Source organism: Leptodactylus fuscus, chromosome 2, assembly GCF_031893055.1.
Source record: "Leptodactylus fuscus isolate aLepFus1 chromosome 2, aLepFus1.hap2, whole genome shotgun sequence".
In the NCBI taxonomy this organism is placed as follows: Eukaryota; Metazoa; Chordata; class Amphibia; order Anura; family Leptodactylidae; genus Leptodactylus; species Leptodactylus fuscus.
Window position 1 is genome coordinate 180,251,901 of NC_134266.1, and position 25,916 is coordinate 180,277,816.

At 40.8% G+C, this 25,916-nt stretch overlaps 1 protein-coding gene across 1 annotated transcript in view; it reads left to right on the forward strand.

Annotated features, from left to right (window-relative positions):
• Nucleotides 1-22,709, forward strand: part of GRTP1 (growth hormone regulated TBC protein 1) — a 34,016-nt gene extending 11,307 nt beyond the window's left edge. The window contains exons 5-9 of the mRNA XM_075265263.1: nucleotides 1,126-1,250; nucleotides 5,894-5,990; nucleotides 14,841-15,013; nucleotides 18,109-18,294; nucleotides 21,563-22,709. Coding sequence (XP_075121364.1) covers nucleotides 1,126-1,250; nucleotides 5,894-5,990; nucleotides 14,841-15,013; nucleotides 18,109-18,294; nucleotides 21,563-21,652 — 671 coding nt within the window. The 3' untranslated portion in view covers nucleotides 21,653-22,709. The remainder of the gene's footprint in view (nucleotides 1-1,125; nucleotides 1,251-5,893; nucleotides 5,991-14,840; nucleotides 15,014-18,108; nucleotides 18,295-21,562) is intronic.
• The last annotated feature ends 3,207 nt before the right edge of the window (nucleotides 22,710-25,916 follow it).

Sequence of the window (25,916 nt, forward strand, 5' to 3'; positions counted from 1 at the left end):
TAATGTTTTAATTTGATATTTTCATGACCTACAAGTGTATTATCTACAACACGGACAAATAGTATTTGTAAAACAGTTGCATCAATGAAAATCTGGAAAAACTAAAAGAATGGCTTTGTTGTATCTTTTCAGAGTTTTTGAGTACAATGGATTTAATGAAATTTGGGTTCAGACAAACACATTTCTTCAAGTGTCAGCCTACATTAAATTTAACAGTAAAGCCATTTACGTAGCCATATCTTGTGTCAGACATTGCTTCTTGCCTGTTGAATTTTGTCCCTTGGTAAATGGAACTCACTGATTTACTCTAGGTTCACACTTGTGCCTGGTTTCTCGGGTTTTCTTGGGGACCCAAAAAATGGAAACCCAATCCGCTCAAACAGCGTTTATCTATGGACACCATAAACTACATTGGAGTGTATGGTGTCCATGGTTTCCGACAGAAAAATACAGAGAGAAAAGTCCTGCTTGCAGGATTTTTCTCTCTGCATTTTTCAAGCATATTCGGAGACAGAATGCCTGTACGTAGAGCGAGTGCTGGTGTGATTCCAGCCTTAGCTGTATCAGATTGCCATGTTCCTTTAGTAAAATATAAGGGTTTTACTTTAGGCAATTCATGTCTAGCAAGGTCACCCTAGAAACTGAAAAAGGTTGTACAGTCCTAGAAGGACTATGAACGGTTCAAAGATAGCCACAAATGGGCAAGCCAAATGTCATAAGGAAACGTATAATGACTAATGCACTTTAACATCACTTTTAGCCCCATACAATACAATGATCTTCCTTTGTTCCTTTTTATCAGTTATATTAACAAGAAACCCAAATAGCATACATGTGTAACAGGCCTAAACCTATTTTATGGCTAGTGATGTAATACATAGCAATGTCTTTTTAATGAGAAATCACAATCTGCAATAAAGAAGTGTAGACTATAGGGCTGAGAGTTCCAAAACATTTTGGCGGTCTCTGGACTTCTTTCAATCTGGTCTTTTGCAAAATGTTTGGTATTATATGAAGTATGACAAGATAAAGCTTTATTCAGTATATGATGTCCGCTCTCCTTTAGCAATAAGACGAGAAATAAAGATAAGACAAATTCAAACTCTCTTTATTTTTATTTTTCAGATCTAAACAGAACATTTCCCGATAATGTGAAGTTTCGTAAAAATGCAAGTCCATGTTTACAGCAAACTTTACATAATGTTTTAGTGGCTTATGGTCAGCACAATAAAAATGTGGGCTACTGTCAGGTAGGTCTGAACTCTTTATGCCAAATTAGGCATTTTATTGCCAGAGATGTTTAAAAAGTGTAAGCCGATGGCTGATCAGGTAATGGAGGGGGTGTACATCCCACCCAGACTACTCAGATGAGTGAGATGAGAAAACTCCAGGAATGTTTATTCTCAGTAGACAACTTTCGTCTGCTGAGCGTTTTGGTAAATGCTCAGTACTGGGCTGGATTTTTAGGAATGGCAGGTAGGTTGGTAGTGGGACCTGTCATTCCACCCCCCTCCACTCCACACTTTGGGGATGTTCCGGCAGCGACTCAGCTACAGAGAGTCTCCTCGTCAAGGAGGCTTAAGAAGTTGCTCCAGCAGCAACACTTCGGCAGAGCTTGGCTGGAAAGTGAAAGAAAGAGGTCATATTTTTGGAGCTCTGTCCTGAATGACTCAACTGCCTTTTGATTTCTGTGATTCTAGGTGAGGTAACCTATTCTATGTTTAGTTAGAGCCTAGACGGGCAGGTATTTATTTTTGTATTTCTGTTTCCTTTTGTTGCTACACTACCTTTTTGAGTGAAAATAAACTCTACCTTTGTTTTTGGACTAAAGAATCTGGACTTTTGTGTCTATGCCACTCCACCTAGCAACCCCAGACTCTGACAAAAGGCATTGTTGTATCAGCAAGTTTTGCATAAATGAATAGTACAGGTGATTATAAGACATATACCTTTATCAGAGAGAAGTGCCTCTATTTTGTCTTACAAGGCTGTTTCCCTACTGGCCCCCCAACCCCACTAAAATAGCTTTCACAGTGAAAATCGCTGCACTATCCAAGATGTAGGTCACAGATGATTGTGTGTACAGAAGTATGTGACTGAGCAGGAAATGCAGGACACAAGGATAGAAAAAAGGTGAATGGGAGCTTTTGATGACAACCACAGCAGTTCTTTATTTTGAGTGAATGTGATAGTAATGGAGTAGATTCTCCTCTACTTACTGTAAGTAGTATATATGACAACGAGACTCTACCCACTAGCTCAGAGAGTACGATAATCTCCAGATACAGCATACGGGGAGGAAATTGCTAAAAACTGCAAAATATAAGTCAACAGTTTCTACAAATCTCTAGCTGCTTTTTACTGTATATTGAACAGTGGTTTCATAACTATTGTCATAAGACCCATTGTGAACAAGGACTGAAAGACGTGAATGGTATTCCAACCCAAAGAATGTATCGCCTATCCTGTGGAAAAGTATAAAAAGAATGGTGGTTGTACATTCACCCTACTGTTCCAGTCTATGGACTGCTGGAAACAGTCAAGCACTATATTAATATCTTCCACCAATCTGGCATATATCTCCTATCCAGTGAATTACAGGCTGGATTATCGAGTGATCAGTTAGTCTAATCTTATGTAGCTTTCTAGAAAAGGAAAGCTATTTTGATGAACAAGTTAAAAACCGTCTGTAAAGCACCTAATGCCAAGAAAAATGACCAGCTTGTCTAGCAAACACAATTTTCTCTTACCACCCTTGCAAAACATTATTGTACGCTGGCAGTATGACTGCTGAAAAGATTCTCTTGATGAATATACTTTTCTGTCCAGGAGTTCAGCGGCATTCTGTTGCTATGGAAGCAGTGGCAAAGCTGGCAAGCATTGCTTGCTTGAATTCTTCCATGTAGTGGGAACCAGACCGTGCAAAGTATCTCAATGAGGTCTTTTGGAAAACTAACTGGAACCTCTGAAAATGGAATCCCGATTACTAAATGTAATTGTATTTCCATCCATTCAGGCTACATTAGGACAGGCTGATTTTGCTTAAAAATAAAATATAGATTTTTTTTTTGTTTTTTACAAACTTATGGGTGATTCTTAATTTTCCTGTTTTTGCATAAAGAAACTAATAAAAGTTCATTGAGCTTGAACAGCGAGATCTATCTGATGCAGGCGTACATGCCATACCACCCAAATGATGACACTGATCATAGCTTTTGGCAGATGAAGAAAACCTTAAAGGGGTTTGTCCGGGATAAAATGATACTTTACACTAAACTAAACACCCTGCCCCACATGACTTTTAACATACTTACTTTATCAAAAATGTATATTTAGCCATATCGCTGTGGTCGTCATGTGACCGCTCCAAGCACATTTTCTGATTTTTCTGGTGACGTTCCATTTCTGGAACATATTATGAAGCGCTAGCTTCTATGTATCACATCCTTGCAGAACTAAAGTTAGCTTCAAAGTTATAATGTTGGTTACCACTTAACTGCAGAAAGTCGTAAAACTTGTTTTGGTGTGAACAGATTCCTGTAATGAACAAGTTTGGGTATGCACAGAAGGTGTTAAGCTTCTTATTACCATTGTCTTGTAAGGAGTAGGAAGCTTAGAAATAATTATGCAAACTCTCTAGTATAGTCTTGTCTGTACTTGGCACGAGATAGGAGTGCAATGGAGAAAGTGCTTGCTGGTCCATTAACTGCCAGGCAGTCTGAGTTAATATTTTCACCATTGATAACTTCACCTTTTATCATCTACTTGTTCCAAGTGCATTGGAAAATCTAAAACTCACAATGCCAGAAATATTTGTAAGAAAGAAGAAGTGTATTTTTCCATAGAAATTTCCTAGATTTTTTTTATGCCACTCCTTTTATTTATGTTCTGTTTTAATAATTGTAAAAACCTACGGCAATTCTAGAATTGTAACTATGTGACAGGCAGCCCTTGTATGCATAAACCACTACACTGGGCATGGAGTCAACTGCTTCCAGCTTCATATTGTGTATAGTACGGGTGTCTGAAGTGGTCAGTTACACCTGTGGAAATGCTGGTGGTTTACCTATAGGTATAATGGAAGCAGAAAGTTTTTCTCAGAAAAGTGCTGCAGGAAAAACTGAGGTGCACTGAGGGGGCCATTGCATAACTTTTGATGAAGGCTCCAAAAGAAGCTTTATCTTGTTAACATTTATTAGCGATTGGTACTTTGGAGGTACTCTGTTGGGACATTGGGTGCACTTCGTTTGAACAAGGTTGAGAAACTCTGAATTATAGTTCTGGTCCCCTCATATTGGTATGAGACATCTTATGGGTACCCTAAGGCTTCTGGGCCCAGGACAACTGTACTTTCTGCACTCCCTCAAGTTATGCCCCCGAAGGGAAGGCTAACTATAAGGTCCCGTTTACATGGGGCGCGGAATGGTGGATTTTGGTCCTAATTCTGACGTGGAAAGCCGCGTCAGAATAGGGCCAAAATGCGGCTTCCGACAGTTGCAGCTTTCCACTCCAGAGTAGGCCCAAATGAATGGGCCTAACCTGGAGGGTCCTGCTGCGAGGCGGATGCCAGGGCTGAATCAGCCGCAGAATCCACCTGAAGAAAGGGCAGTTCACTTCTTTTATCCATGAGCGGCAACATGCTGTTCACGGAAAAAAGTAAACTAGCGGTCTACATAGACCTCTATTGTGAGGGGCGGATTATGACGTGGATTCAGCGCCAAAATCCGCCCCGAGTGTACGGGGCCTAAGGCTTGGGACACATGGCATGGACATGATCTTGTATTTTCATCACAGAAATTTAGCAGTGTTTTTGCCTGAAAGCAACTGCTTCAAAAGCTACTTGAAATATAGTTTTGTTTTTTTCTGTGGAATACCTACAAAAATGCCTGCAGGTCTTCTACAGCTGTCTGCCTTTGTATGGCAGAGGTTGAAAGCTCTAGTCAAAACACACAGCAATAATTGACATGTTGCCCACTTAAGACTTCCAGCATAGGTCACTTTGCTTTCTGGGTTTTAGTCACTGCATGTATGGAGGAATCTCATTTATTGTGCTGCTGTCATACGTCACAGCAGGATAGCCCCTGGTTAGCTAACTCACTGTGAGTATGCCTCATGTGTCTGCAGCCTAATGGCTAGTTCCCATATAGCTGACATCTGTTTTTTGTTTTTTTTTCTTTCAGCATACCAGTTGTGATGCCAATTGTTACACTGGACTGAAAAACATAGCATAAAAGTTTTTTGGGGGTATTTGTTTTGTTTTTTTCTGGCTAGCTACTGACACTGTTGCACAAAAAATGTCACTGGTTTTAACCAGCTCAGGCATAAAGCAACTGCCTGAATACAATTGACATATGTAAACCCACTTTAAACCATCCAGAGAGTAACAAGATATAGGGATTGTACAGAATATTACACTTTATTCTTAACCCAGCTCCACCAAGAGTCTTACACTCATTCTTGTTTCTTTATATCATGTAGGTCATTGTCCCTGAGAACCGAGGAAGGGTCAACACGAAGTGGCCATTGTGTTAGGATTGTCGTCATTTGGTAGTTATTGTGGAAATTTGAGGATAGGCATCACCTGAGTCATGTGAACGGTGTAGTGTGGATGTTTGGATGTACCTTCTGGTTTGGTAAAAGCAGGATCTATTTGGCTTTTGTTCTTTTCCTAGTCAATGTCCTTTGAAGAAGCGAAGTTGAATAGGCAACTGGACAAATCCAAGTATCCTCATTTGTTACCATGTGTAACTAAGTCTATATTACTACAGTGAACATTGGCTAATGTACTGATATGATAAATTAATGTAAATTAAGGAGTTTTTGGGAAATAGTTGTAAATCACAATTTCTACCATGATTATGAGTGAAATTCACAAGTTCTACTTTTATTGCAGGGCATGAATTTCATTACTGGAATACTGATTCTTGTAACTAAAGATGAGGAGAAGGCCTTCTGGTTACTAGATGCTCTTATTGGACGGATTTTGCCTGGTAAGTGTTTATGTTACAAGAAAACCTTGCTGTAAAAGGTTGAGCAACTATCATTTCCTAAAAAATTTTGGAAAAAGGAAGAATAGTTTTTGTTCTATATGTGGAACACCTGTACTCCACAGATATCATGAGGTATGACTGATGAAGGACTTGTGCACACAGCCGTGTTGTATGGTGTCTTCTTTTGATTTCAGGATTGATATGAATTTTTTTTTTTTTTCTGTCACATTCCATACAAAAAAACCAAACAAACTGCTTTTAGGGCAGAATATTCTCTTCAGCATGCAGATAGAGAGCCTACTGGTCAGTAGGGCAGAGCCACTGTGTCTCCCTAGCAAATAATTAAAAAGCTGTGCAAGATCACTAAATGAAATTATTTGCAAAAATATTAGATTTATGCAGACTTGGTTTGGAATATGCTAAACCATTCAATCTATACTGCTATTACCAATAATAAGAATATATTATATATAGCGCCAACATATTCCGCAGCACTGTACAATTTGTAGGGTTCAAGTACAGACAAAAGATACGTTACAAAGAAAGTCATTTCACACAATGGGACTGAGGGCCCTGCTCACAAGAGCTTACAATCTATGAGGTAGAGGGGGTGACACAAGAGGTAGCAGGGGCGGCATTGCTTATACAGTGGTCAGACAATGTTGTAATAGAGGTGACTGTCATTACACAAACATAAAACTTTATGATCCGTCACCAGTCATATTCTTTAACATGCAGATCGTGTCTGGACATATAAAGTTAGTCTCAAACAGCATCATCGTGTTGGGTAAAGATGGGTTTGTTTTAGAGCTTCTAATTACGGTACGGAAGGGTTTACATTAGAAATTGTGATAGGCCTGTCTGAAAAGATGTGTCTTTAGTTTGCGCTTGAAGCTGTAGAAATTGGGAGTTAATCTGACTGTCCAGGGTAGAGCATTCCAGAGAAGTGGTGCAACTCAGGAGAAGTCTTGGATACTAATGATTGTACAGAACTATCATCAACATTCTGATGGCCTAAACTAAACCATCCTTCACCAAGATAACATGTTATATTTTGCAAGGACTATTAGGCATTTGTTCACTTTTTCATCAGTTTGTTTGACATGGAGTATCAAGCTCCACTCACATATGCTGATGGATCCAGCATATGCCAATTAGAGGGTGTTTTTGATATGTACTAGGCTAAGTTCACGTCTGCATCAGAGTCTCCGCTGCAGATTCTGCTGAAAATCGGCAGAGAGAAAAGTTCTGCATGGAGGAATTTTCTTTCTGCTGGTTGCAATGTAACATTGGTGGAAACCCGACAGGTAACGTCTGTAGTAGTGTACGGGCTCTCCGTCATTCGGGTTCCCTGGCAGACCATCACTAGTGTGAATCTAGCCTTAGCATCTTTTTTTGTTTTTTCCTTCTGATTAAGAAAATGTAGTCTGCTTCCTATAAACATATTATATAATCATAAAATATACTAATATCATTTTTAATAGTAGATATCAATAGCTGCTGTGTGCTACTGTGTTCCTATACTTCTCACACATACTTTTGACAGAAGCAAGAAATTAGATGTGAACATAGCCTTAGAGAGTGTGCATGCACTTAGTGAAATGTGACAGGTTAATATAGGACAAGCTGCTGATGTTCATAGCCCTTATATTTATTAGTAATTTATGTCTTCCACTTTGTACACAAATAAATATGTTCTTTGGGATTTTTTTTTGTTACATTGTCCAAGTTGGCTGTCATACAGTTACAGCCATTGTCAGGATGTTCTCCACACAAGCTCATATATCACTATTGAACTCAATGGTAGGAGGGAGTGTGGTTGTAGCTGTGCAGTAATACTATACAGGCAGAGGGGTCAGGTTCTGCAGTTTCCACATTGTAAAGGATGGGTGGGGAGAGAGGTGATACTAATATATGACTTTAGCTCTCTCTTTCTGGGAGGGAACTTTATTTGTGGCTTTTTTGCTAATGGTGAGAAGATATTTTGCTAGTGTTCTCAATGTTACATTTCCTCTAACACCACCTTGATAGCAAAATGTACCAACCATGCAGAAAAATAAAATAAAAATGACATAATAAGTTCTGCTACATCTTTAGAAATGGTAATTTGTCAGGATGTTACACTTCTCTGAAGTACCTAATGGGTTCATCAATAATAGTTTTGCAGTGTGCATTCAGCATATGCAACAGGAAATGTTCTATATACATACTCGTATGTGGCACATGTCTGTAGATTCCTTTGGATTCAATGGATACCAAAAGAGTGTCCTTTCAGAATGGTATACCTTTTATTTCCCTGTATACAAAGTACAGGGAACCCATTCAAGGGAACCCATTGAAGTCAATGGGAGGCTTTTTTTTCAGCGCTGAAATTCCATACCAAATTCCTCACCATTTTCCTCCGTGTGAATGGACCCTCAATGAGACTTCTGCACCTCCAGGTATTTTGGCCCATTCCTTATGAGCAAACTGCTCCAGTTGTCTTGGGTTTGAAGGGTGCCTTTTCCAGAAGACATGTTTCAGTTTCTTCCAAGGATGCTCAATAGAGTTTAGGTCAGGGCTCATACAAGGCCACTTCAGAATAGACCAATATTTTCCCCTTAGCCATTCTTGGGTGTTTTAGCTGTGTGTTTTGGGTCATTATCCTGTTGCAAGACCCATGACCTGCAACTGAGACCAAGCTTTCTGACACTGGGCAGCACATTTCTCTCTAGAATCTCTTGATAGTCTTGAGATTTCTTTGTACCCTGCACAGATTCAAGACACCCTGTGCCAGATGCAGCAAAGCAGCCCCAGAACATAACAGAGCCTCCTCTATGTTTCACAGTAGGGACAGTGATCTTTTCAAGATATTCTTCATTTTTCCATTTGTGAAAATAGAGCTGATGTTCCTTGCCATAAAGTAAAATTTTTGTCTCATCTGTCCATAGGACATTCTCCCAGAAGCTTTATGGCTTGTCAACATGTAGTTTGGCAAATTCCAGTTTGTCCATGTGTGTGTGCGTGCGTGTGTGTAAGTATATGTGTGTATGTATGTATGTGTATATATATATATATATATATATATATATATATATACTCGTGAGTGTGTTTTTATATAGATATACTTTATCTATATATGGATATATATATATGTATAGAGAGAGAGAGAGAGAGAGAGAGAGAGAGCGCACATTGGCGAAATACCATGACTATATAATATATATATATATATATATATATATATATATATATATATATATATATATATATAATTAGTCAATATAGGCTATGTCTAGAGAGTGCCCACCACACACTTCAGCGGGTAAGATTTAGTAGTTGAAAATCTGTAAAATTCTTAGCCATTATGAGTAAATTGTCCACTTTTGTATAATAAATAATGACAAATCTGTTGGCTATGGTGGCCCTTCCCATTAAGCCCTGCACATTTTTCAGAAAAGTGCCAAAGGTGGTGGATAAAAAGTTGCTTAAGTTTTTGTGCAATTTACAACTTTATGATACCAAAAAAACTTGCATACATTTAATGATAAATTTCCCCTTCTGACTTCAGTGAGAAGGTTTTGGGAGCATGCTGTATTCTCTTGTACAGAGGCTTCTCCTTAAGCAGACATTTCTGCTCCACGCATGCAGCTTTGCCTTAGGAAATTTCCCTTCTCTTTTGTTCCAGGATTAATTCCCATTTCTGATTGGGGGGAGTAAATAGGAAGGCGAATTTCCAGGTCACAACATGAGGAAAGCCACAAACTTTGTCGGGTCTTCACCCAGCAGTAAATTCTCATTGCGGAATAATGAGCCATTGACAAATGCAATCTCTGAAATAGTACATTATTATCTGCTCACACTATTAAATTGAGTGAAATTTTATATGTGTGTTGGATTTTATATTAGTTACAGAGCTATGTTGCCAAACAAACCATTAAACCTGAATAAATGCTAGCATTATCCAATTATAAATATAGGGGAAGGGGTAGATAATATGGGAAGGTATGGAATATTACCCATCCCACCCCTATATTTGGATGCTATACCGGAACATCTCCTTGCTTTAGTAGATCTTTAGTGTTGAGTTATAAAGAAAATGTGGGATAAGAGAGGTGTTTAGTGGTTGACATCTTTCTACATTCCCTGGATATTACATATTAAATGCACTACCCTTCCAGTTTATGGTTTGACTTGTGAAAGGAGGTATGTGATTTTATGGATCCAAGAGTGTTTAGACAGTATGTCTAAAAATGGAGAACACATAATGTGTGTAACTGTCCACCAGGACATAGAATCGATAAATCACAGCAGAGCTTCTTATTATAGGAGTTGTTATCTTGTGCAGCACTTTTGTAGATGTCAGCTTATCAGCTTGTTCTGTGGAGGAAATGGCACTCTTATCATGTCCTGTCCTGCTAGTTTCTTTTATAAGCCATTTAGAAGAATATTTAGGGAAAAAAAAACTGTTCTTTCCCATAGATTATCTGGAAAAGGTTGTGGATATCTTAAAAAAACATTGTTCTTTTTATCTTGTAGTGACGCACTTTAGTTTTTGAGACCTTTAGAAAAAATAATACATTTTCTCTCACTGCTTTCCAGTTGTCCCTGTCAAGTCACAGTTTATTGTGTTTTATCCAGAAAACATACATATGTATAGTGTCACATTTTCACTTGCAGCGCAGAGGGGCAGATTTATGAGGGAAAATGCACCGTCAGAGTCTTGGTAAGAGACTCTATCGCAGTATCCACCTAAAATTAGCAGAGAGGAAAGGTTACTGGCCACTGTCTTACTCCCTCTCCGTAACTAGCCCTCATCTCCCTTGTCGCTGGCAAGATCTCTAGGGTTAAGGGCGATCTTCTGCGTCACTTCCTCACGGCTGCCAGGACAGTCATCCCCTTCCTTTGGCGTTGTACTACCTCTCCTTCTCTCCTGGAGTGGCTGCAGAAGTTTCTCCTCATCCGCAGAATGGAGTTCTTGGTGATGGAGGATGTGCCTGACTCCTTCAAATTTCTCGCCCTGTGGCAGCCATGGGTGGTGTTCCAGGAGTCGTCAGACTTCACTGCCCTTTTCACATGATCACCTAGCTTCCTGTGCCATCTGTTGCTTCGGGCCTTGCCCCCTTTCTGAGTCCACCCTCCTTTGATTCTCTCTGTTTTCGTTGCACCTTTTGCCCGGCCTATTTTCCCCTCGTGTCTCGTCTCTTCCTACCCCCCCCCCCTTTGTCTTTCTTGTTACTGACTTTCTAATTTGGTTCATGCCCATTATGTTGGGGTTTTCTCCATGTTTTCCATTGCCTGCTTTTTTGGCCCTGCGTGGTCACATTACTTGCATATAAGTCTTGTTCCCCCCTTCCCTATGGTTCCATTATTTTGTGTATCTGTTTCACCCCTTATTGCAAAAAATTTCAATAAAATCTGATTCCACCTAAAATTAGCAGAGAGACAGGCATTTTCATCTGCTGCTTTCCATCTAAAATCGAAGGACACACCCTGGCCCCCGTTAACAGGGCCGCCATCAGGAATTTTGGGGCCCCATACAGCCTAAGTGTCTGGGCCCCCCCCCCCACGCCATTTTAAAACTACCTTATTTTGCGTCATACCAATTATGTATTACATTTCCCTTTATTTAGCAGCATTACAAGGCTTAATCAGATTCTATTTGCAGGTAAAATCTGCTACGTGTGACAGCCCCTATAGAGAGCCAACACCATTTATAAGAGCCCTCCTAATAAATCCTCAGGGCTTATTCACATTGCGTTTTTGGCCTCCCTTGCTGGGATACCTTGGTAACCAGTCAGAAACAGCTGTCAACTTATCCCTGCACGAAGAACTGGCCATTAAAAAAAAAGGGGGGCCTGCAGTTCTCCGTGCAGGGATAAGTGGGGAGCTGATTGTTACTGGTTACTAAAGTAAAAGTCCCACCCCCAAACAGGCTGCTATGCTAGTAGCATAGCCTACATCATTATTATTCTCCAGCTAAAAACTTATATATTATATATTATTGCCCCAGTTCCCTCTCTGCAGTGCCGCACACCTGATGTCCCAACAATCCCCCCCCCCCCCCGTCTACCCTCTAACATCTTTCCATTGCCCCCTGTACCCATATCTCCCAACTTTTGAAGAACTAAAAGAGGGACAAAATGTGCGGCGTGCTTTGCGCGCTGCGGGAAATTTAGCCCCACCCACTGTTACGTTGACTCCGCCCACTCATTAATTTTTCATGTGCCCGCACACTGTATAATCCTCCTACAGTCACCCGTAAATTATATGTCCACCCTCCGTCTCTCCCCCAGCTTCATATACACCCTTCATCTGCCCCCAGATTAATGTCCCCCCATCTCTGCCCCCAGATTCATGTTCCCCCATCTCTGCCCCCAGATTTAGGTCCCCTCCATCTCTGCCCCCAGATTCATGTCCCTCCATCTCTGCCCCCAGTGTCATGCCGTCCTCTCCTTCATCTGCCCCCAGTTTCACGTTCCACATTACACTTACCTTCTCCTTCGTTCCCCCGCTGCTCTCTGCGCGCCTCTCTCTCTTACTGGCGCACAGTTGTAGACGCGATGTGATGTCATCACATCGCGTCTACACTGCCGGGTAGCCGGCGGCAGCGGCGAAACGAGGAGCTGACACAGGTCAGCTCCTTGCTTCAGCCGCGTAAGTGTTTAACTCAGATCTGCGTCCTCTGGACGCAGATCTGAGTTGAAACAAACAGGACATACAGTGACTGCTGCCGGCGCCAGGGGGCCCGGGCCCCCCCAATTTTTAAATTAAGCCGGGCCCCTGTAGTACTACTGTAGCAGTAGTACTGGCCTATCGGCGGCCCTGCCCGTTACAATTAATGGGGTCCATTGGGCTCCATATGTAACTGGTATATTAGCAATCTGCCCGTCACTTGTTCTGGTTCTCTGACTTACACAGACATGGACAGTTGACGTTAATGCGAACTTGGCATAAATTACACTGAAGGCTGAGGACAGGCCTCATCTATGGCCACCTTGTTATTTAATGTAAGATATGATACTTAACACAACCATGTGGCAAGCTAAGTGAAAAGTTATAGTAAATGTTCTACTCTTGACCCTCATGGAGCATGTTATCTGCAAGAAAGGAGTAAGCGCCAGGAAGTGAGGAATTTAAAGATTAGCATGGTATTTCTGGCTACTACTGATCTGAAGCTTGCACTAAGTAGATTACAAGTATTAGTCTGAACATCTTATTTTTGGCTGTGTGTTGTTACACTGCTGATCATTGTAATAAGTGTGTAATAATAAAAGCCAATTTCACTATAGAGGAGTGATTGAAAGACTCCATTACTATTTCTTGTAAATTACGTTCCATGGGACGTGTATCAAGTACAAAAAGTCTATTATTCTCTGTTTACTACTAGAGGCTAAAAGCTCACCCTTAAAAGCAAGAATGTTGTCATTCACTGACGGCATGCAGAGATCCTGCTTAAAGATGACCTGTCACCAAGTACAAAATGCTAAATGCTGTACACTATTTAATTTCTGCTGTGCCCCTGAACAATTTTGGTGTTTTTCTTTTAAGGTCCCATTCACACAGGGCACGGAACCGCGTATCTTGGTGCTGATTTTGACGTGGGAAGTCGCGTCAGAATAGGGCCAAAATGCGCCTGTTGCGGCTTCCCGCTCCGGAGTAGGCTCAAATGAATGGGCCTAGTCCGGAGGGTGCTGTCGTGAGGCGAACGGCGCGGCTGAAGCAGCCGTGGAATCCGCCTCAAGAAAGGGCAACTCGCTTCTTTTTTTTTAGCCTGAACAAACCACTAGCGGTCTGCATAGACCTCTATTGTGAGGGGGCGGATTTTGAGGAGGATTCAGCGCCAAAATCCTCCCCCTCTTGCCCCGTGTGAACGAGCCCTTAAAATCCCTCCACCTATTGAAAAGCTATGACCCCTGGAAAGTTATAGCTCTGATTCTCCAAGTGGGCGGTAACGTTTTGTTTTTCTCTGAGAAAATAAAAGGTTCTCACCCAAATGGAGAATCGGAGCGAATTTACATATAATCTTCCAGGGACCATATCTTTTTTTTTTTTTTTTTTTTTTAATTTGTCTACCCAGTCAAAAAAAATCAAATCGATCAGGGGCACAGAGAGAGTCCAATGATGGGGTTCATTTAGCATTCTGTATTTGGTGACAGGTCCTCTATAATGGAGTATACTGGTCACAACAGGATAGGTGGTAACTTGGTGATTGGTGGGGGGTCTGACTGCTGGAACCCCCACTGATCATAAGCACAGGTGTGTTCTGCATCCCAGTTTGAACAGAAGAGGTGGGGTTGGAAATGCACACCCATAATCCATTTATCTCTGAACAAATGAATGGAGAGGGGGGGCAAATTTCAGACAACTACCTTTGCTCAAAAGGGGAGGCAAAATGCTCCCATTGTCATGATTGATGGGGTCTCAGCAGTTGGTCTCCCACAGATCAGCACGTTTTCCCTATCCCGTGGATAACTTGTTGTGGCCAGAATACCCCTGTGTTATGGGAAAAACTTTGGCTAAGACATCTTCCCTTGTGTAATAGTAGGTGGTGTAGAACAATATGTGATATGTTGAAATACATGACTGCATTTCTATAAATCATTACCCGACTATAAAGGTCAGTGCGGTAATGTGGTACAGCTTCAAGGACAGACTTTGTGCCGGCTACATTTCTGTTTTATATCTGGATCACACTGTGAATAAACACTTCCTTTTCACATCTTCTAATATTATTAGTTTGCTAGAAGATAAAACTGAATTGTGAGGTCCCAGAGAGCATCAGAGTTAGTCTACTGTCTGTCCGCCTGTAGCCAGATTTGTTGTTATAAACTGAACATTCTCAGAAACCTATTATTATTCTGTTCTTAGACTACTACAGCCCTGAAATGATGGGACTGAAGACTGACCAGGAGGTACTTGGAGATCTGGTGAAGATGAAGATCCCGGCTGTAGCAGAATTAATAGATAGCCATGGTGTTATGTGGACACTTTTGGTTTCCCGCTGGTTTATTTGTTTGTTTATAGATATCCTTCCGATAGAGGTAAGTGTACCTTATGCTGCTGCTAGATTTATTATTATAGTCTTGTATAGATCATTTTTTTAACTCTGTTTTTGCTAGTAAATGGAAATAAATATACAAATGGCTTAAAAGATCCTTAGTCCATGTCCAAAACTATACTGAAGCAATTATTTGCCCTCAGGGCTGTTTAATACATTTGTGGGCCCGTGCACAGGTTTCATAAATAAGCCCCTTCCCCCTATCACCTGACCTGCACAAACTATAATGCCCCCTTAGAGGCCCTTACATAGTATAATACATCCCTAAGTAGCCCAATACAATATAACGTCACCCTGCAGCTGTACAACACTGTTTAAAGTCCCCCTCCTACTAAACAAAAATAAAAAACACTATTACTTATCTCTCCTCGCTCTCCTATTGTTCTGGTCCAGAGACCTCAGGGAGCTGCAGGCGTAATGTAAGTGATGTCACCACATCGTGCCTGCAGCTTCTGGATAAGAGAGAGGGGATGAATGGTGAAGCCGGGAGCGGATTGCTCCTTGGTACATGATTGAGCTGAAGTTGAGGCAGCCCAGAACAGCAGGACAGCAAATGCAGTATGGTCTTGCTGTTCCATGGGGGCCGCCTTCTACCATAGGGCCTGGTGCAAGTGGACCGTTTGACCTTTTCCTCTTCTATAACTTATAACTAGAATGCCACTAGATATAGTTGATAACTATTAGATCACCAGGTGTCTGAACACTGTTTTGTTCACTCCCTGAAAGTGAAGCAGATAGCAGAATAGATCACGCAGCAATGTTTTCTTGTGCTATGGAAACAGAATGGAGCTGCAGGTTACATATTCAGCTGCCACTCGAATTCCAGATTTCCAGTTTCAGTGATCACCTATGCAGAGGAAATGTTAGCGTTCTAACTGGAATAGCAGTTTAATCCGATCAGATCTAGGGTCTCTTCATCCTTTAGAACCAGACAAATTATAGTCTCTATGGTAAAGCTTTGTTGAAAAACTGTAGTTTTTTTTCTAACCCATACAGCTTAGCTTTTTAAAGCGGTCTACATGTTCTGCTACTCCAGTCCCCCAGTAGGTGATCCTTCAGCAATGACGTCATGCATATCATTCAGGTCGCTATAGCAGTCACATGCAGGACATGCCAATGCAACAGATAAGGCCAGTAATTGCAGCCATGACGTGAATGATGTACATGTCATAAATCTCTGTAGGCCCAGCCAGGAACAGAGGGGTGGTGCGGAAGTGACTAGCCATTTAGAGGCATTTTCTGGGCATTTTTTTAATTTTTTTTTTTTTAAAAAAGGTATTTTAGTGCTATTGATGGGTTACTAAATGCACCCAAATACCTTTAGCAGTGCCTTGAGTGATTTCGGAGTTTCTCTGGAGGCTCCTGGCATTTTCTGCATTTGTTTACATGGTGTAGCTTTTTGCTCCTGCTAGGTAAATGTACAGTGTATGTACACTCATTGACGAAAAACACATCCATATAGAAATGTTGGATTGCTGCAAATCTTGGCTTGCAGTTATATCTCAGGCAGATATGTAAATGAATACTGGTGTGGTCAGATTAGAGACTTTTTGTAACAGCAGTGGAAGCATTTTTACACACTTTTGCAGCAAAACCTAGTATCTAACAGACTACTTTTGGGTAGTATACCTCTTGAAAATTGACATCTAGACATGCCTCTACACACTTTCAAACACCTTCTGCCTAGTTGACAGACTTTGTCAACATGACCATACTACTTCCCTCAGTCCAGTGATGCTTCCCTTTCAAACTGTCCACCATCTAGTTCTTTCTGACTTAGGGCTCGTTCACATCTGCGTTGTGCTCTCTGTACTGCAGGTTTCCGTTTCCTGTATAAAACAGAGCAGGAGATGGAAACCTGCAGGAGTCTTTCTCACCCATTCATTTGAATGGGTGAGAAAGCTGTCCAGCGGTGAGCGTTTTGCGCTCTCCGCCGCGAAACCGTTTTTTTTTTTAATCCGGACACAGAGTTGGACATGCAGTACTCTGTGTCCGGATTAAAAAATCCGGTTTCGCGGCGGAGAGCATAAAACGCTCACCGCCGCTCATGGCTGGACCCGGTCTGTGCTTTCCGTCTTCTGGCATGCAGAAGACAGAAAGCACAGAACGGAGAGTAGAACGCAGGTGTGAACCTAGCATTAGCCGTTAGATGGTGTTGAGAGCAGTGGTTACGACGGGGACACACACACATGGGAAATGGCTTCGGACAAACCACTAGTAGAGAAGATATTTTCATGCACCAACAAGCAAGAGCAGATCCCAGTTTTCTTTTCTTCCATCCAGGCACAGGTGGCACCTGTCTCTGCCTGGACCCATTCCATGGGTTTAGCATAAGGAAATTTGGTGTCACAGTGCCCATTACAAGTCGTTGTCATTGCCAGCCAGCCACCATTGCCTTCATTTACAGTGGTATGAACAAGAAACCTGGACTGTCATGAACTGGAACTGTGTCACCTTTGGTGACAAATCTAGGCTCTATTTTGGATTCGATGACTGTTGGATTCAACTATGAAGGTCTTGTGGTACATTTCAATCCTGCCTTTCCTATGGAGCAATACACTGTCCCAACTGGTGGTGTGATCATCTGGATAGCTATTGCATATGATATTTATAGTAGTGATATGAAGGACACTAACAGCTTAACACATATGGACGCAGACTGCCCTGCACATACTGTATTGCTCTCTCTCATGGCAGGGTTCCATCTATCATTTATCAGGATCTAGCAGAATAGTAGGGTCTTATTTCAATTCTAGATTTCCCCAATACAATGATCGTCACACTAATTTTGTAATATTATGTCATCATTACATTGACATACATAAAGTTTCATGTGATCCAACAAGTCTTTCTTGCTGCGTTTTTTTTTTTTTTTTTTTCCCTTCGGTCAGTGAGTGTATGTGTTGGCCATAAATGGACGAGGCGTAAAACAAGCAACATGGCTCATGTAGCCTCAAGACTGAATTACAGCATGATATATATGAAGAATTGGTCTTGTAATTGTTTCAGCCCCTTTTACTTATATCAATATCTATTGTTTGTTTGTTTTTTATACTTTACTGGTTTTCCAACCCACAGACCGTACTGCGTATCTGGGACTGTTTATTCTATGAAGGATCTAAAATCCTTTTTCGTGTGGCCTTAACACTAATAAAGCAATACCAAGCTTACATTCTGGAAGCCAAAAATTTCCCAGATGTGTGTGACAAGTTCAAAGACATAACAAAAGGGAAGTTTGTTACAGAATGTCATCTCTTCATGCAGGTATGGTAAGAAAGCTGAATGGCTATCTATTCTAAGGGTACCTGAGTTTTCATGAAATGTTGAAATATGTGCAGGGTCTTGCTGGACAGTCTGTTCTATGTCTGTATAAGCCTTCATATATGATGTCCTATCGGGTTTTCTGCTGCTAATAATGAAATTATGGCTGAAACACAGTTTACATTTGTCTCAACAAATACCTGAGAAAAGGCCAAGTGATCATAATATAGGAGATCCGGGAATACTGGACTGTAAATACTGGGCAAAGACATGCAAGCAAGCAGCTAGAACAAGAAAAAATAAACACAAAAACAGTCAGTAAGGCTAAGGCCCTAGGGGACGTTCCACAGCAATAAAGCACTGCAGATAAAACCGCGGTGGCGACACATTGCGGTTTTTCCTGCAGTGCTTTAAACAGAAAGTTTGCAGAGTTTTCCTCCAGGGACTCTGTTACAATTTACCTATTGGGAAACCGCCGGTGTTTCCATAGATATAATTGACATGCGTGTCCACCGCGGTTTTTACTGCAAAGTGGTCATTGGATTCGCTTCAATTCCATCCACTTTGTCTGTACTGTAAAACTCCAAAATTTTTCCCGCAGTGTTTCCGCTGCAGGCAAATCATGATGTTTCCAGCCTGTGGGTCCCGGTCTAAAGCTGCTTTCTGTCTGTTAATAATATCCCATCTGTAACCACATAAGCAGTCAGAAGTAGATACAAGTAAAAAAAAAAAAAAAGACTTTTACAATTTAGCTGTGAGATTTGCAGGATCCTCAGTCTTTTGCACACGGCAACAGTTTGCAAACATGACTGTGAAGAGAATCAACCTCTCCCCTCTCCACTCACTGTGTGGAGAGAGAAGTGCTATCCTCTACACTCACTTAGATAAGCAAGACCGAATGGAATGTATTTAGGGACGGACTTCCTTAGTAACAAAAAAGTTAACAGCAAATTAGTTAGAAGGGAGACCACTAGTAGCAAAACATTAGAGTTTTTTCAGCTAAAAAGCATCCACATTTTTAATTAAATGCATTACATTTTGGCCCAGAATCACATGCTGTACGATATGAGAATGTTATCTAAAAAGTTGACCATTTAATACTAGACCGAGCCAATTATCAAAGATCACTTTTCTTCAATGACCCACCCATCTGAGTACTGTTCCGTACACTTCGTACTAGGTAGATGTAAAATAATAGTGAAGTCAATATGAATACGATAAATTTATCTTCAATTCCCTAGTTGTCTGTGGTTTTCTCTGTAACTTCTTAGGTACTATGTTAATACATATCATTTTATAAAGGTAGATATTCTTAGCAACCCCCTTTAACCAGTATCAAGTACAGCACATGACTATGGTCATACACAAATATTAGCGTAAAACATCCGGATAGCTTCAATAGATTTTCCAGAATTAGGAATTAGGTTTTGCAGTCTGGTGGTATTCACATTTTTCACAGATGTCACATATTTGAATGTATGTATTTACACAGCAGTTTGGTTTTTTTTCTCATGGTCTGTGAAAAATAAGGCAGTAGGTTTGGGGGTTTTTTTTGGCACAGTCACGGAAGCAAAACACCAAAAAAGTTTATGGGGCAGAGTTATTAAAGAGTCTAAAAACAAGACTCTCTTGTTTGCCCATGGCAACCAATCACAGCACAGCTTTCGTTTTCCAGGAACAGAATATTAAAAAAAATAAGGCTGTGCTATGATTGGTTGCCATGGACAACTAAGAAATTTTTGCTTTTAGATCGTTTTAATAAATCTGCCCCACCCCCTCCATTTTTCACAGGCCTAGAGACGTAGTTTATCCCTTTTTCCATGGATGTGTGAATAAGACCATAGGCCTATTTTCATGGCATCCACATAGCCTGAAACTGTTTTCTATCTATCTTATCTATCTATCTATCTATCTATGTTTACAGTGACTTGCAAAAGTATTCATATTCCTTGAACTTTTTCACATTTTGTCACCTTGCATCCAAAAATTTAAATATTTTATTGAGATTTTAGTGACAGACCAACACAATGTAGCAGACAATTGTGAAATAGAACAAAAATTATACATGGTTTTAAAAAATTTTATAAAAAAAAAAACCTGACGTGTGATGTGCCCCCTGTACTCTGATACCCCTAAATAAAATCCAGTGTAATCAATTACCTTCAGAGGTCACTTAATGTGTTAGTTCAGCTGTGTGTAATTTAGTCTCAGTATAAATTCACCTGTTCTGTGAAGGCCTCAGTGGTTTGTTAGAGAATACTAGTGAACATACAGCATCATGAAGACCAAGGAACTCACCAGACAGGTCCGAGATAAAGTTGTGGAGAAGTTTAAAGTAGGGTTAGGTCATAAAAACATATCCCAAGCTTTGAGCATCCTAAGGAGCACTGTTCAACCCATCATCCAAATATGGAAAATGTATTCTACAACTGCAAACCTATCAAAACATGACCGTCCATCTAAACTAACAGATCGAGCAAGGAAAGCACTGGTCAGAGAAGTAGCCACGAGGCCCATGGTCACTCTGGAGCAGCTGCAGAAATTCACAGCTCCGGTGGGAGAATCTGTCTAAAGGACAGCTGTAAGTCAAGCACTCCACAAATCTGGCCTTTTTGGAAGAGTGGCCAGAAGAAAACCATTGTTGAAAGAAAGATAAGAAGTGCTATTTGCAGTTTGCCATTAGCCATATAGGGGATACAGCAAACATGTGGAAGAAGATGCTCTGGTCAGATGAGACCAAAGTTGAACTTTTTGGTAGAAAAGTAACACTGGTCATCTCCCTGAACACACCATCCCCACTGTGACACATGGTGGTGGCAGTATGATGCTGTCGGGAGGCTTTTCTTTAGCAGCGATACGGAAGATGGTCAGAGTTGATGGGAAGATGGATGGAGCTAAATACTGGGAAATCCTGGAGGCTGCAAAAGACTTGAGACTGGGAAGGAGACTGACCTTCCAGCAAAACTGATAGAGCCATACCCCAAAAGATCTGCAGTTGTAATGGCAGCAAAGGTGGCTCTACAAAGTATTGATACAAGGGGTTGAATACTTTTACACGTCACACTTTTCAGAAAACCATGTATCATTTTCCTTCCACTTCACAATTATTTGCCACTTTGTGTTGGTCTATCTCACTAAAAATCTCAAAAAAATACTTTTAAGTTTGTGGTTGTAAGGTGACAAAATGAATACTTTTGCAAGGCACTGTATATACATATATGATAAGAAGATTTAAAGATAACTAAAGTAACAATTTGTTTATCTACTGCAGAAAATCTTCACAGAACCTGGAAGTTTGTCAAGAAATACAATTTTAAGATTAAGAGAACAACGTCGTGCACAGTTACTTGCTGAGGAATAATGGACAACTGACAATAATGACTGACACATTCCTTCAACGTAATAGTTGCACTGAATGTCCCTTCTAAGTCGCTGCAGCATATTGCAAAACATGTTGCATTCAAGGCAGTGAATGGTTAAAGAGGATTTTCAACCAAAAATAGAAATGAACATATTTTAGTAAATCAGAAGTTAGAGCAGCAGCCAAAGTTTACGTGTGTTTATTTTGGGGGAATGTATTAAGACGCAGGTCTTATTGTCGGAGTGATGAGCATGACATTTATTGAATAGCAGGAGCTTCTTAATAAATTTTACAACGGTCCTTGCTTACATAACTGCAATCTACATTTTTAGCGATAATTTATGGCAGGTTTCTGGCATAAATTGTGATAAATCTGTTGGGCTATAGTGTGCCTCATGGCAGCTGCAGGGGAAAAACATTAAAATAGCTCAGTTTTTGGACAGAGGATTTTTTGCACACATTGTAACTTTTTGATAGCAGAGCAGACCAGCATACATGGCTTGAATGACCAGCATATATTAATGTAGGCCAGCAAGTGCAGCCATATTGGATATCACCTTTGACTATCTTCCCAACAAGCTAATGAGTTTGTTATTTGACTGATTATCCAAAAATTACAATCACATGTAAATTGGAGACTCTGTTAGGATCCTGGTAAACACTTGTGAAGAAAGTCAGACAAAATAATTCAGCATGCTGCACTGTTTTCTAGTAAAATACGCTGTGCTCCATGATGGAAATCTGATAAGCTGCATCAGTGTCAGTGGGGTGTATTAGATGCTGTCCGTCTGAATGTAAAAGCACAACAAATACGTAAAGTAAACCTAATGACTAAACTTCTGGTTGCTGCTCCAGTTTGCTAATCTATGACCAATTTTTACAGATTTTTCTTCCAGAGGACACAGACTGTTAGCATCGGCCATTGGCCTGCCTTCAAGTGCTTAAACACTCCTTTTGTACTGTAATTGGTAGACCAGACCAATCAATGTTTTTTGCAAATTCGTATAGAACTAATATGGATGTAACCTAAATAAATCTGTATTATTTACACTACCAGATAAACTGTATTTGTAATAAAATATTTATTACCATTTGTCTTGCAGAATTTTCAACTTTACATGAAATACACAAATACTTAATAAAATTCTTAAACGGAAATATAAATCAGGGTTCTAAGTGAAATGAGTGATCTGACTGATGCTTAGGACTGCTTTTTTTATTATTATTACTTAAAAGCAGTTTTAAATTTGAGGTGTATAAGAATACTAAAAATATCTATATAACGAAAAATAGCTATTTAGGTTATACTGGGGTCACAAACATCCCCTCTCTAGTCAGCGAAGATGCTGTGGACCAAAACATTCCTGCACTGCTAACCACTTGTGTATGTTGTGCACAAGGATATTTATATTATAGAATATCATTCTCCTGACAGATCAAGATGAAAATCTTCACAAGGAATCTATTTCTAAGCATCCTTGCAAGGCACACAGGCTGGTATAAGATATCTGCAGAGAAGCTTTGCAGTTACCTGCTTGAGGCCCAGGTCCCACCTAGCGTGAAGGAAAGTGCTGCAGGTAACAACCACAGAGGTGTTTTTTCCACAGCACTTTGCACAGAAAGTTCGCAAAGGCTTCCTTTGCAGACTTTCTGCTTCAATTATACCTATAGGGAAACCGCAACAGTTTTGGAAATCGCAGGGTGTCCACTGTACATATTGTACTGCAAAGTGGGAATACGATTCGCTAGAATCCCATCCACTTTGTAGGGACTATAAAACGCCACATTTATTTCAGCAGCGGTTTTGCCATGGGCAAATTGCGGAGTTTACTCCACGTGGGATTCCGGCCTGAGAAAGCAGATTCACAGTGGAATTTTGCACAGATTGAGGCAAAAATCTACTTCAAAATCAGCACCAAATTCTACTGTGTGAACCAAGCTGAATATAAGAAAATGCTCCTCTCCTGCTTGGCAAACTGCTCAGTTCAGCTAAAGAATTCAGCCTCTTTTCACTAAACATAAGCTGCAGTTCATACAACCCTATGAAGGTTGGGTGGAGAGACCAAGAAAAGGAGTGAATGAATGAGGAGAGGGAACAGAAAGCTCTCTCCCTCACCAGAGCTTTATTCACATCTATACAACTTGGACCTGTAAAAACTCGTAATAGAAGTTTTACTATGTTCTTTGCCAGCTTGTTCCACTCTGCTAGCTTCTGCCTCACTCCGCTTTTCCTCCCCTTCCCATAGACCACAATATTATTATCCGTATTTTTCGGACTATAAGACGCACCGGACCATAAGACGCACTAAGGTTTTAGAGGAGGAAAATAGGGAAAAAAAAAAAAATTAAGGAAAAAAAAATTGGTGAAATATTTAATAATATAATAATATAATATTTCACCAATGTAAATAGAACCGGGGGCTTTCGGACACAGGGATACCAAATATGTATGTGTTTCACAGTAATGTTTTTGTTTTATATGTATTGTAGGGATATGGGGGTGATTTGAACATTATCTATCTATCTATCTAATCTATCCTATCTATCATCTATCTGTCTATCTGTGTATCTGTCTGTCTATCTGTGTATCTGTCTGTCTATCTGTGTATCTGTCTGTCTGTCTATCTGTCTATCTAATCTCATCCATGGATGGAAAGAGACACCCTGCAGTGAAGCTATGTAAGAAGAGAAAAAGGGGCGGGCCAGACGGGTGAAGGTGGTGTGGTTTTCTAAGCAAACTTGAAAACACACCTCTTTCACCTGTCTGGCTCCTCCCTCCTTCACTGCCTCTCAGATCTTGCTCCTTCAATGAAGCCACACAGGCAGGGAAGTAGGGGCGGGCCAGACGGGTGAAGGAGGCGTGGTTTCAAGCTTGCCGAGAAAACCACGCCTCCTCCTCCCGTTTGGCCCGCCCCTCCTTCCCTGTCTGTGTGGTTTCATTGCCGGAGCCAGATCTGAGAGGCAGTGAAGGAGGGACGAGCCAGACGGGAGAAGGAGGCGTGGTTTTCTCGGCACGCTTGAAACCATGCTTCCTTCACCTGTCTGGCTCGCCCCTACTTCCCTGCCTCTCATATCTCGCTCCTGCAAACACGCGACACAGACAGGGAAGGAGGGGCAGAGCAGGCAGGCACCGTGCTGCTCCTCATAGACAGGACACAGACGCTGCACACGCTGCATTCGGACTATAAGACGCACACACATTTTCCTCCCATATTGGGAGGAAAAAAAGTGCGTCTTATAGTCCGAAAAATACGGTACCTCTGATCTGTGAGTGAGCTAAACCCATCTGCAAAGTGAAGACAGATCTTACAGTGAAAAGAGCAATTTACTGTAAGAACAGAGAGACTATGGAACTCACTGCCCCAATAAGGGGTGATGGTGGATTCATGGAACAAATTCAAAGAGGGTCTAGATATCTTTCTCGAGCAGAATATTATGGGTTCTAGATTTTATTAAAGGACAAGTTGATCCAGGATTTTATACAGAATGCCCGATTGGAGTTGGAAAGTAATTTTTTCCCCCAAAATGGGGCAATTGGAACAAGCCTCGGATTTTTTTTTTTTTTGCCTTCCTCTGGATCAACACTGTAGGGTTATAGGTTGGACTTGATGGACTGGTGTCTTCCTCATCTACTATACAGATAGAGGAAAATGCTCCTTTCTGCTGTAAAGATATATTGCAAAGTTTATTAGATTCAACTGAACTAGTCATTTGCCAAATAAAATTTGAAACCGTTACTCTATAACCCCTTCGCGACCCTACACTCCAAAAGTCACAATGTGCTTCTTCACATCTGTGCCCTGCTGCATGCCCAAACTGCAATTTATGCCCACCTGTAGGCCACGGTTGTACCCAGAATAACATACTTCATGTCATATGGACTGTTTGAGCACACAGCCAGGCATAGAATAGAATGAGCACCATTTGGTTTTTGGATCCCATGCCACTATTTCAGAGCCCCTGAAATACCAGTAAAGTAAAATCCCATGAAACTGCATCACTGAAGAAATGTATCCAGGGCAAGTGAACATGTTTAAACCCACAAATGTTGCATTCATTTATTTTCCAAATTAAAAGCCTCCAAAAAGCCAATTCGCGCTCTCTCTGTTTCTATCCCTTCCATGTTCCTCTACATCAGTTTACCACCACAGAGTATTATTATGTTCAGGAGAAATTGTGTAACAAAGTATGGGGTACATTTTCTCCTTTAAGCACTTGTGAAAATGAGAAGTTTGGGGATAAACCAATGTGTAAATTCTAGGGA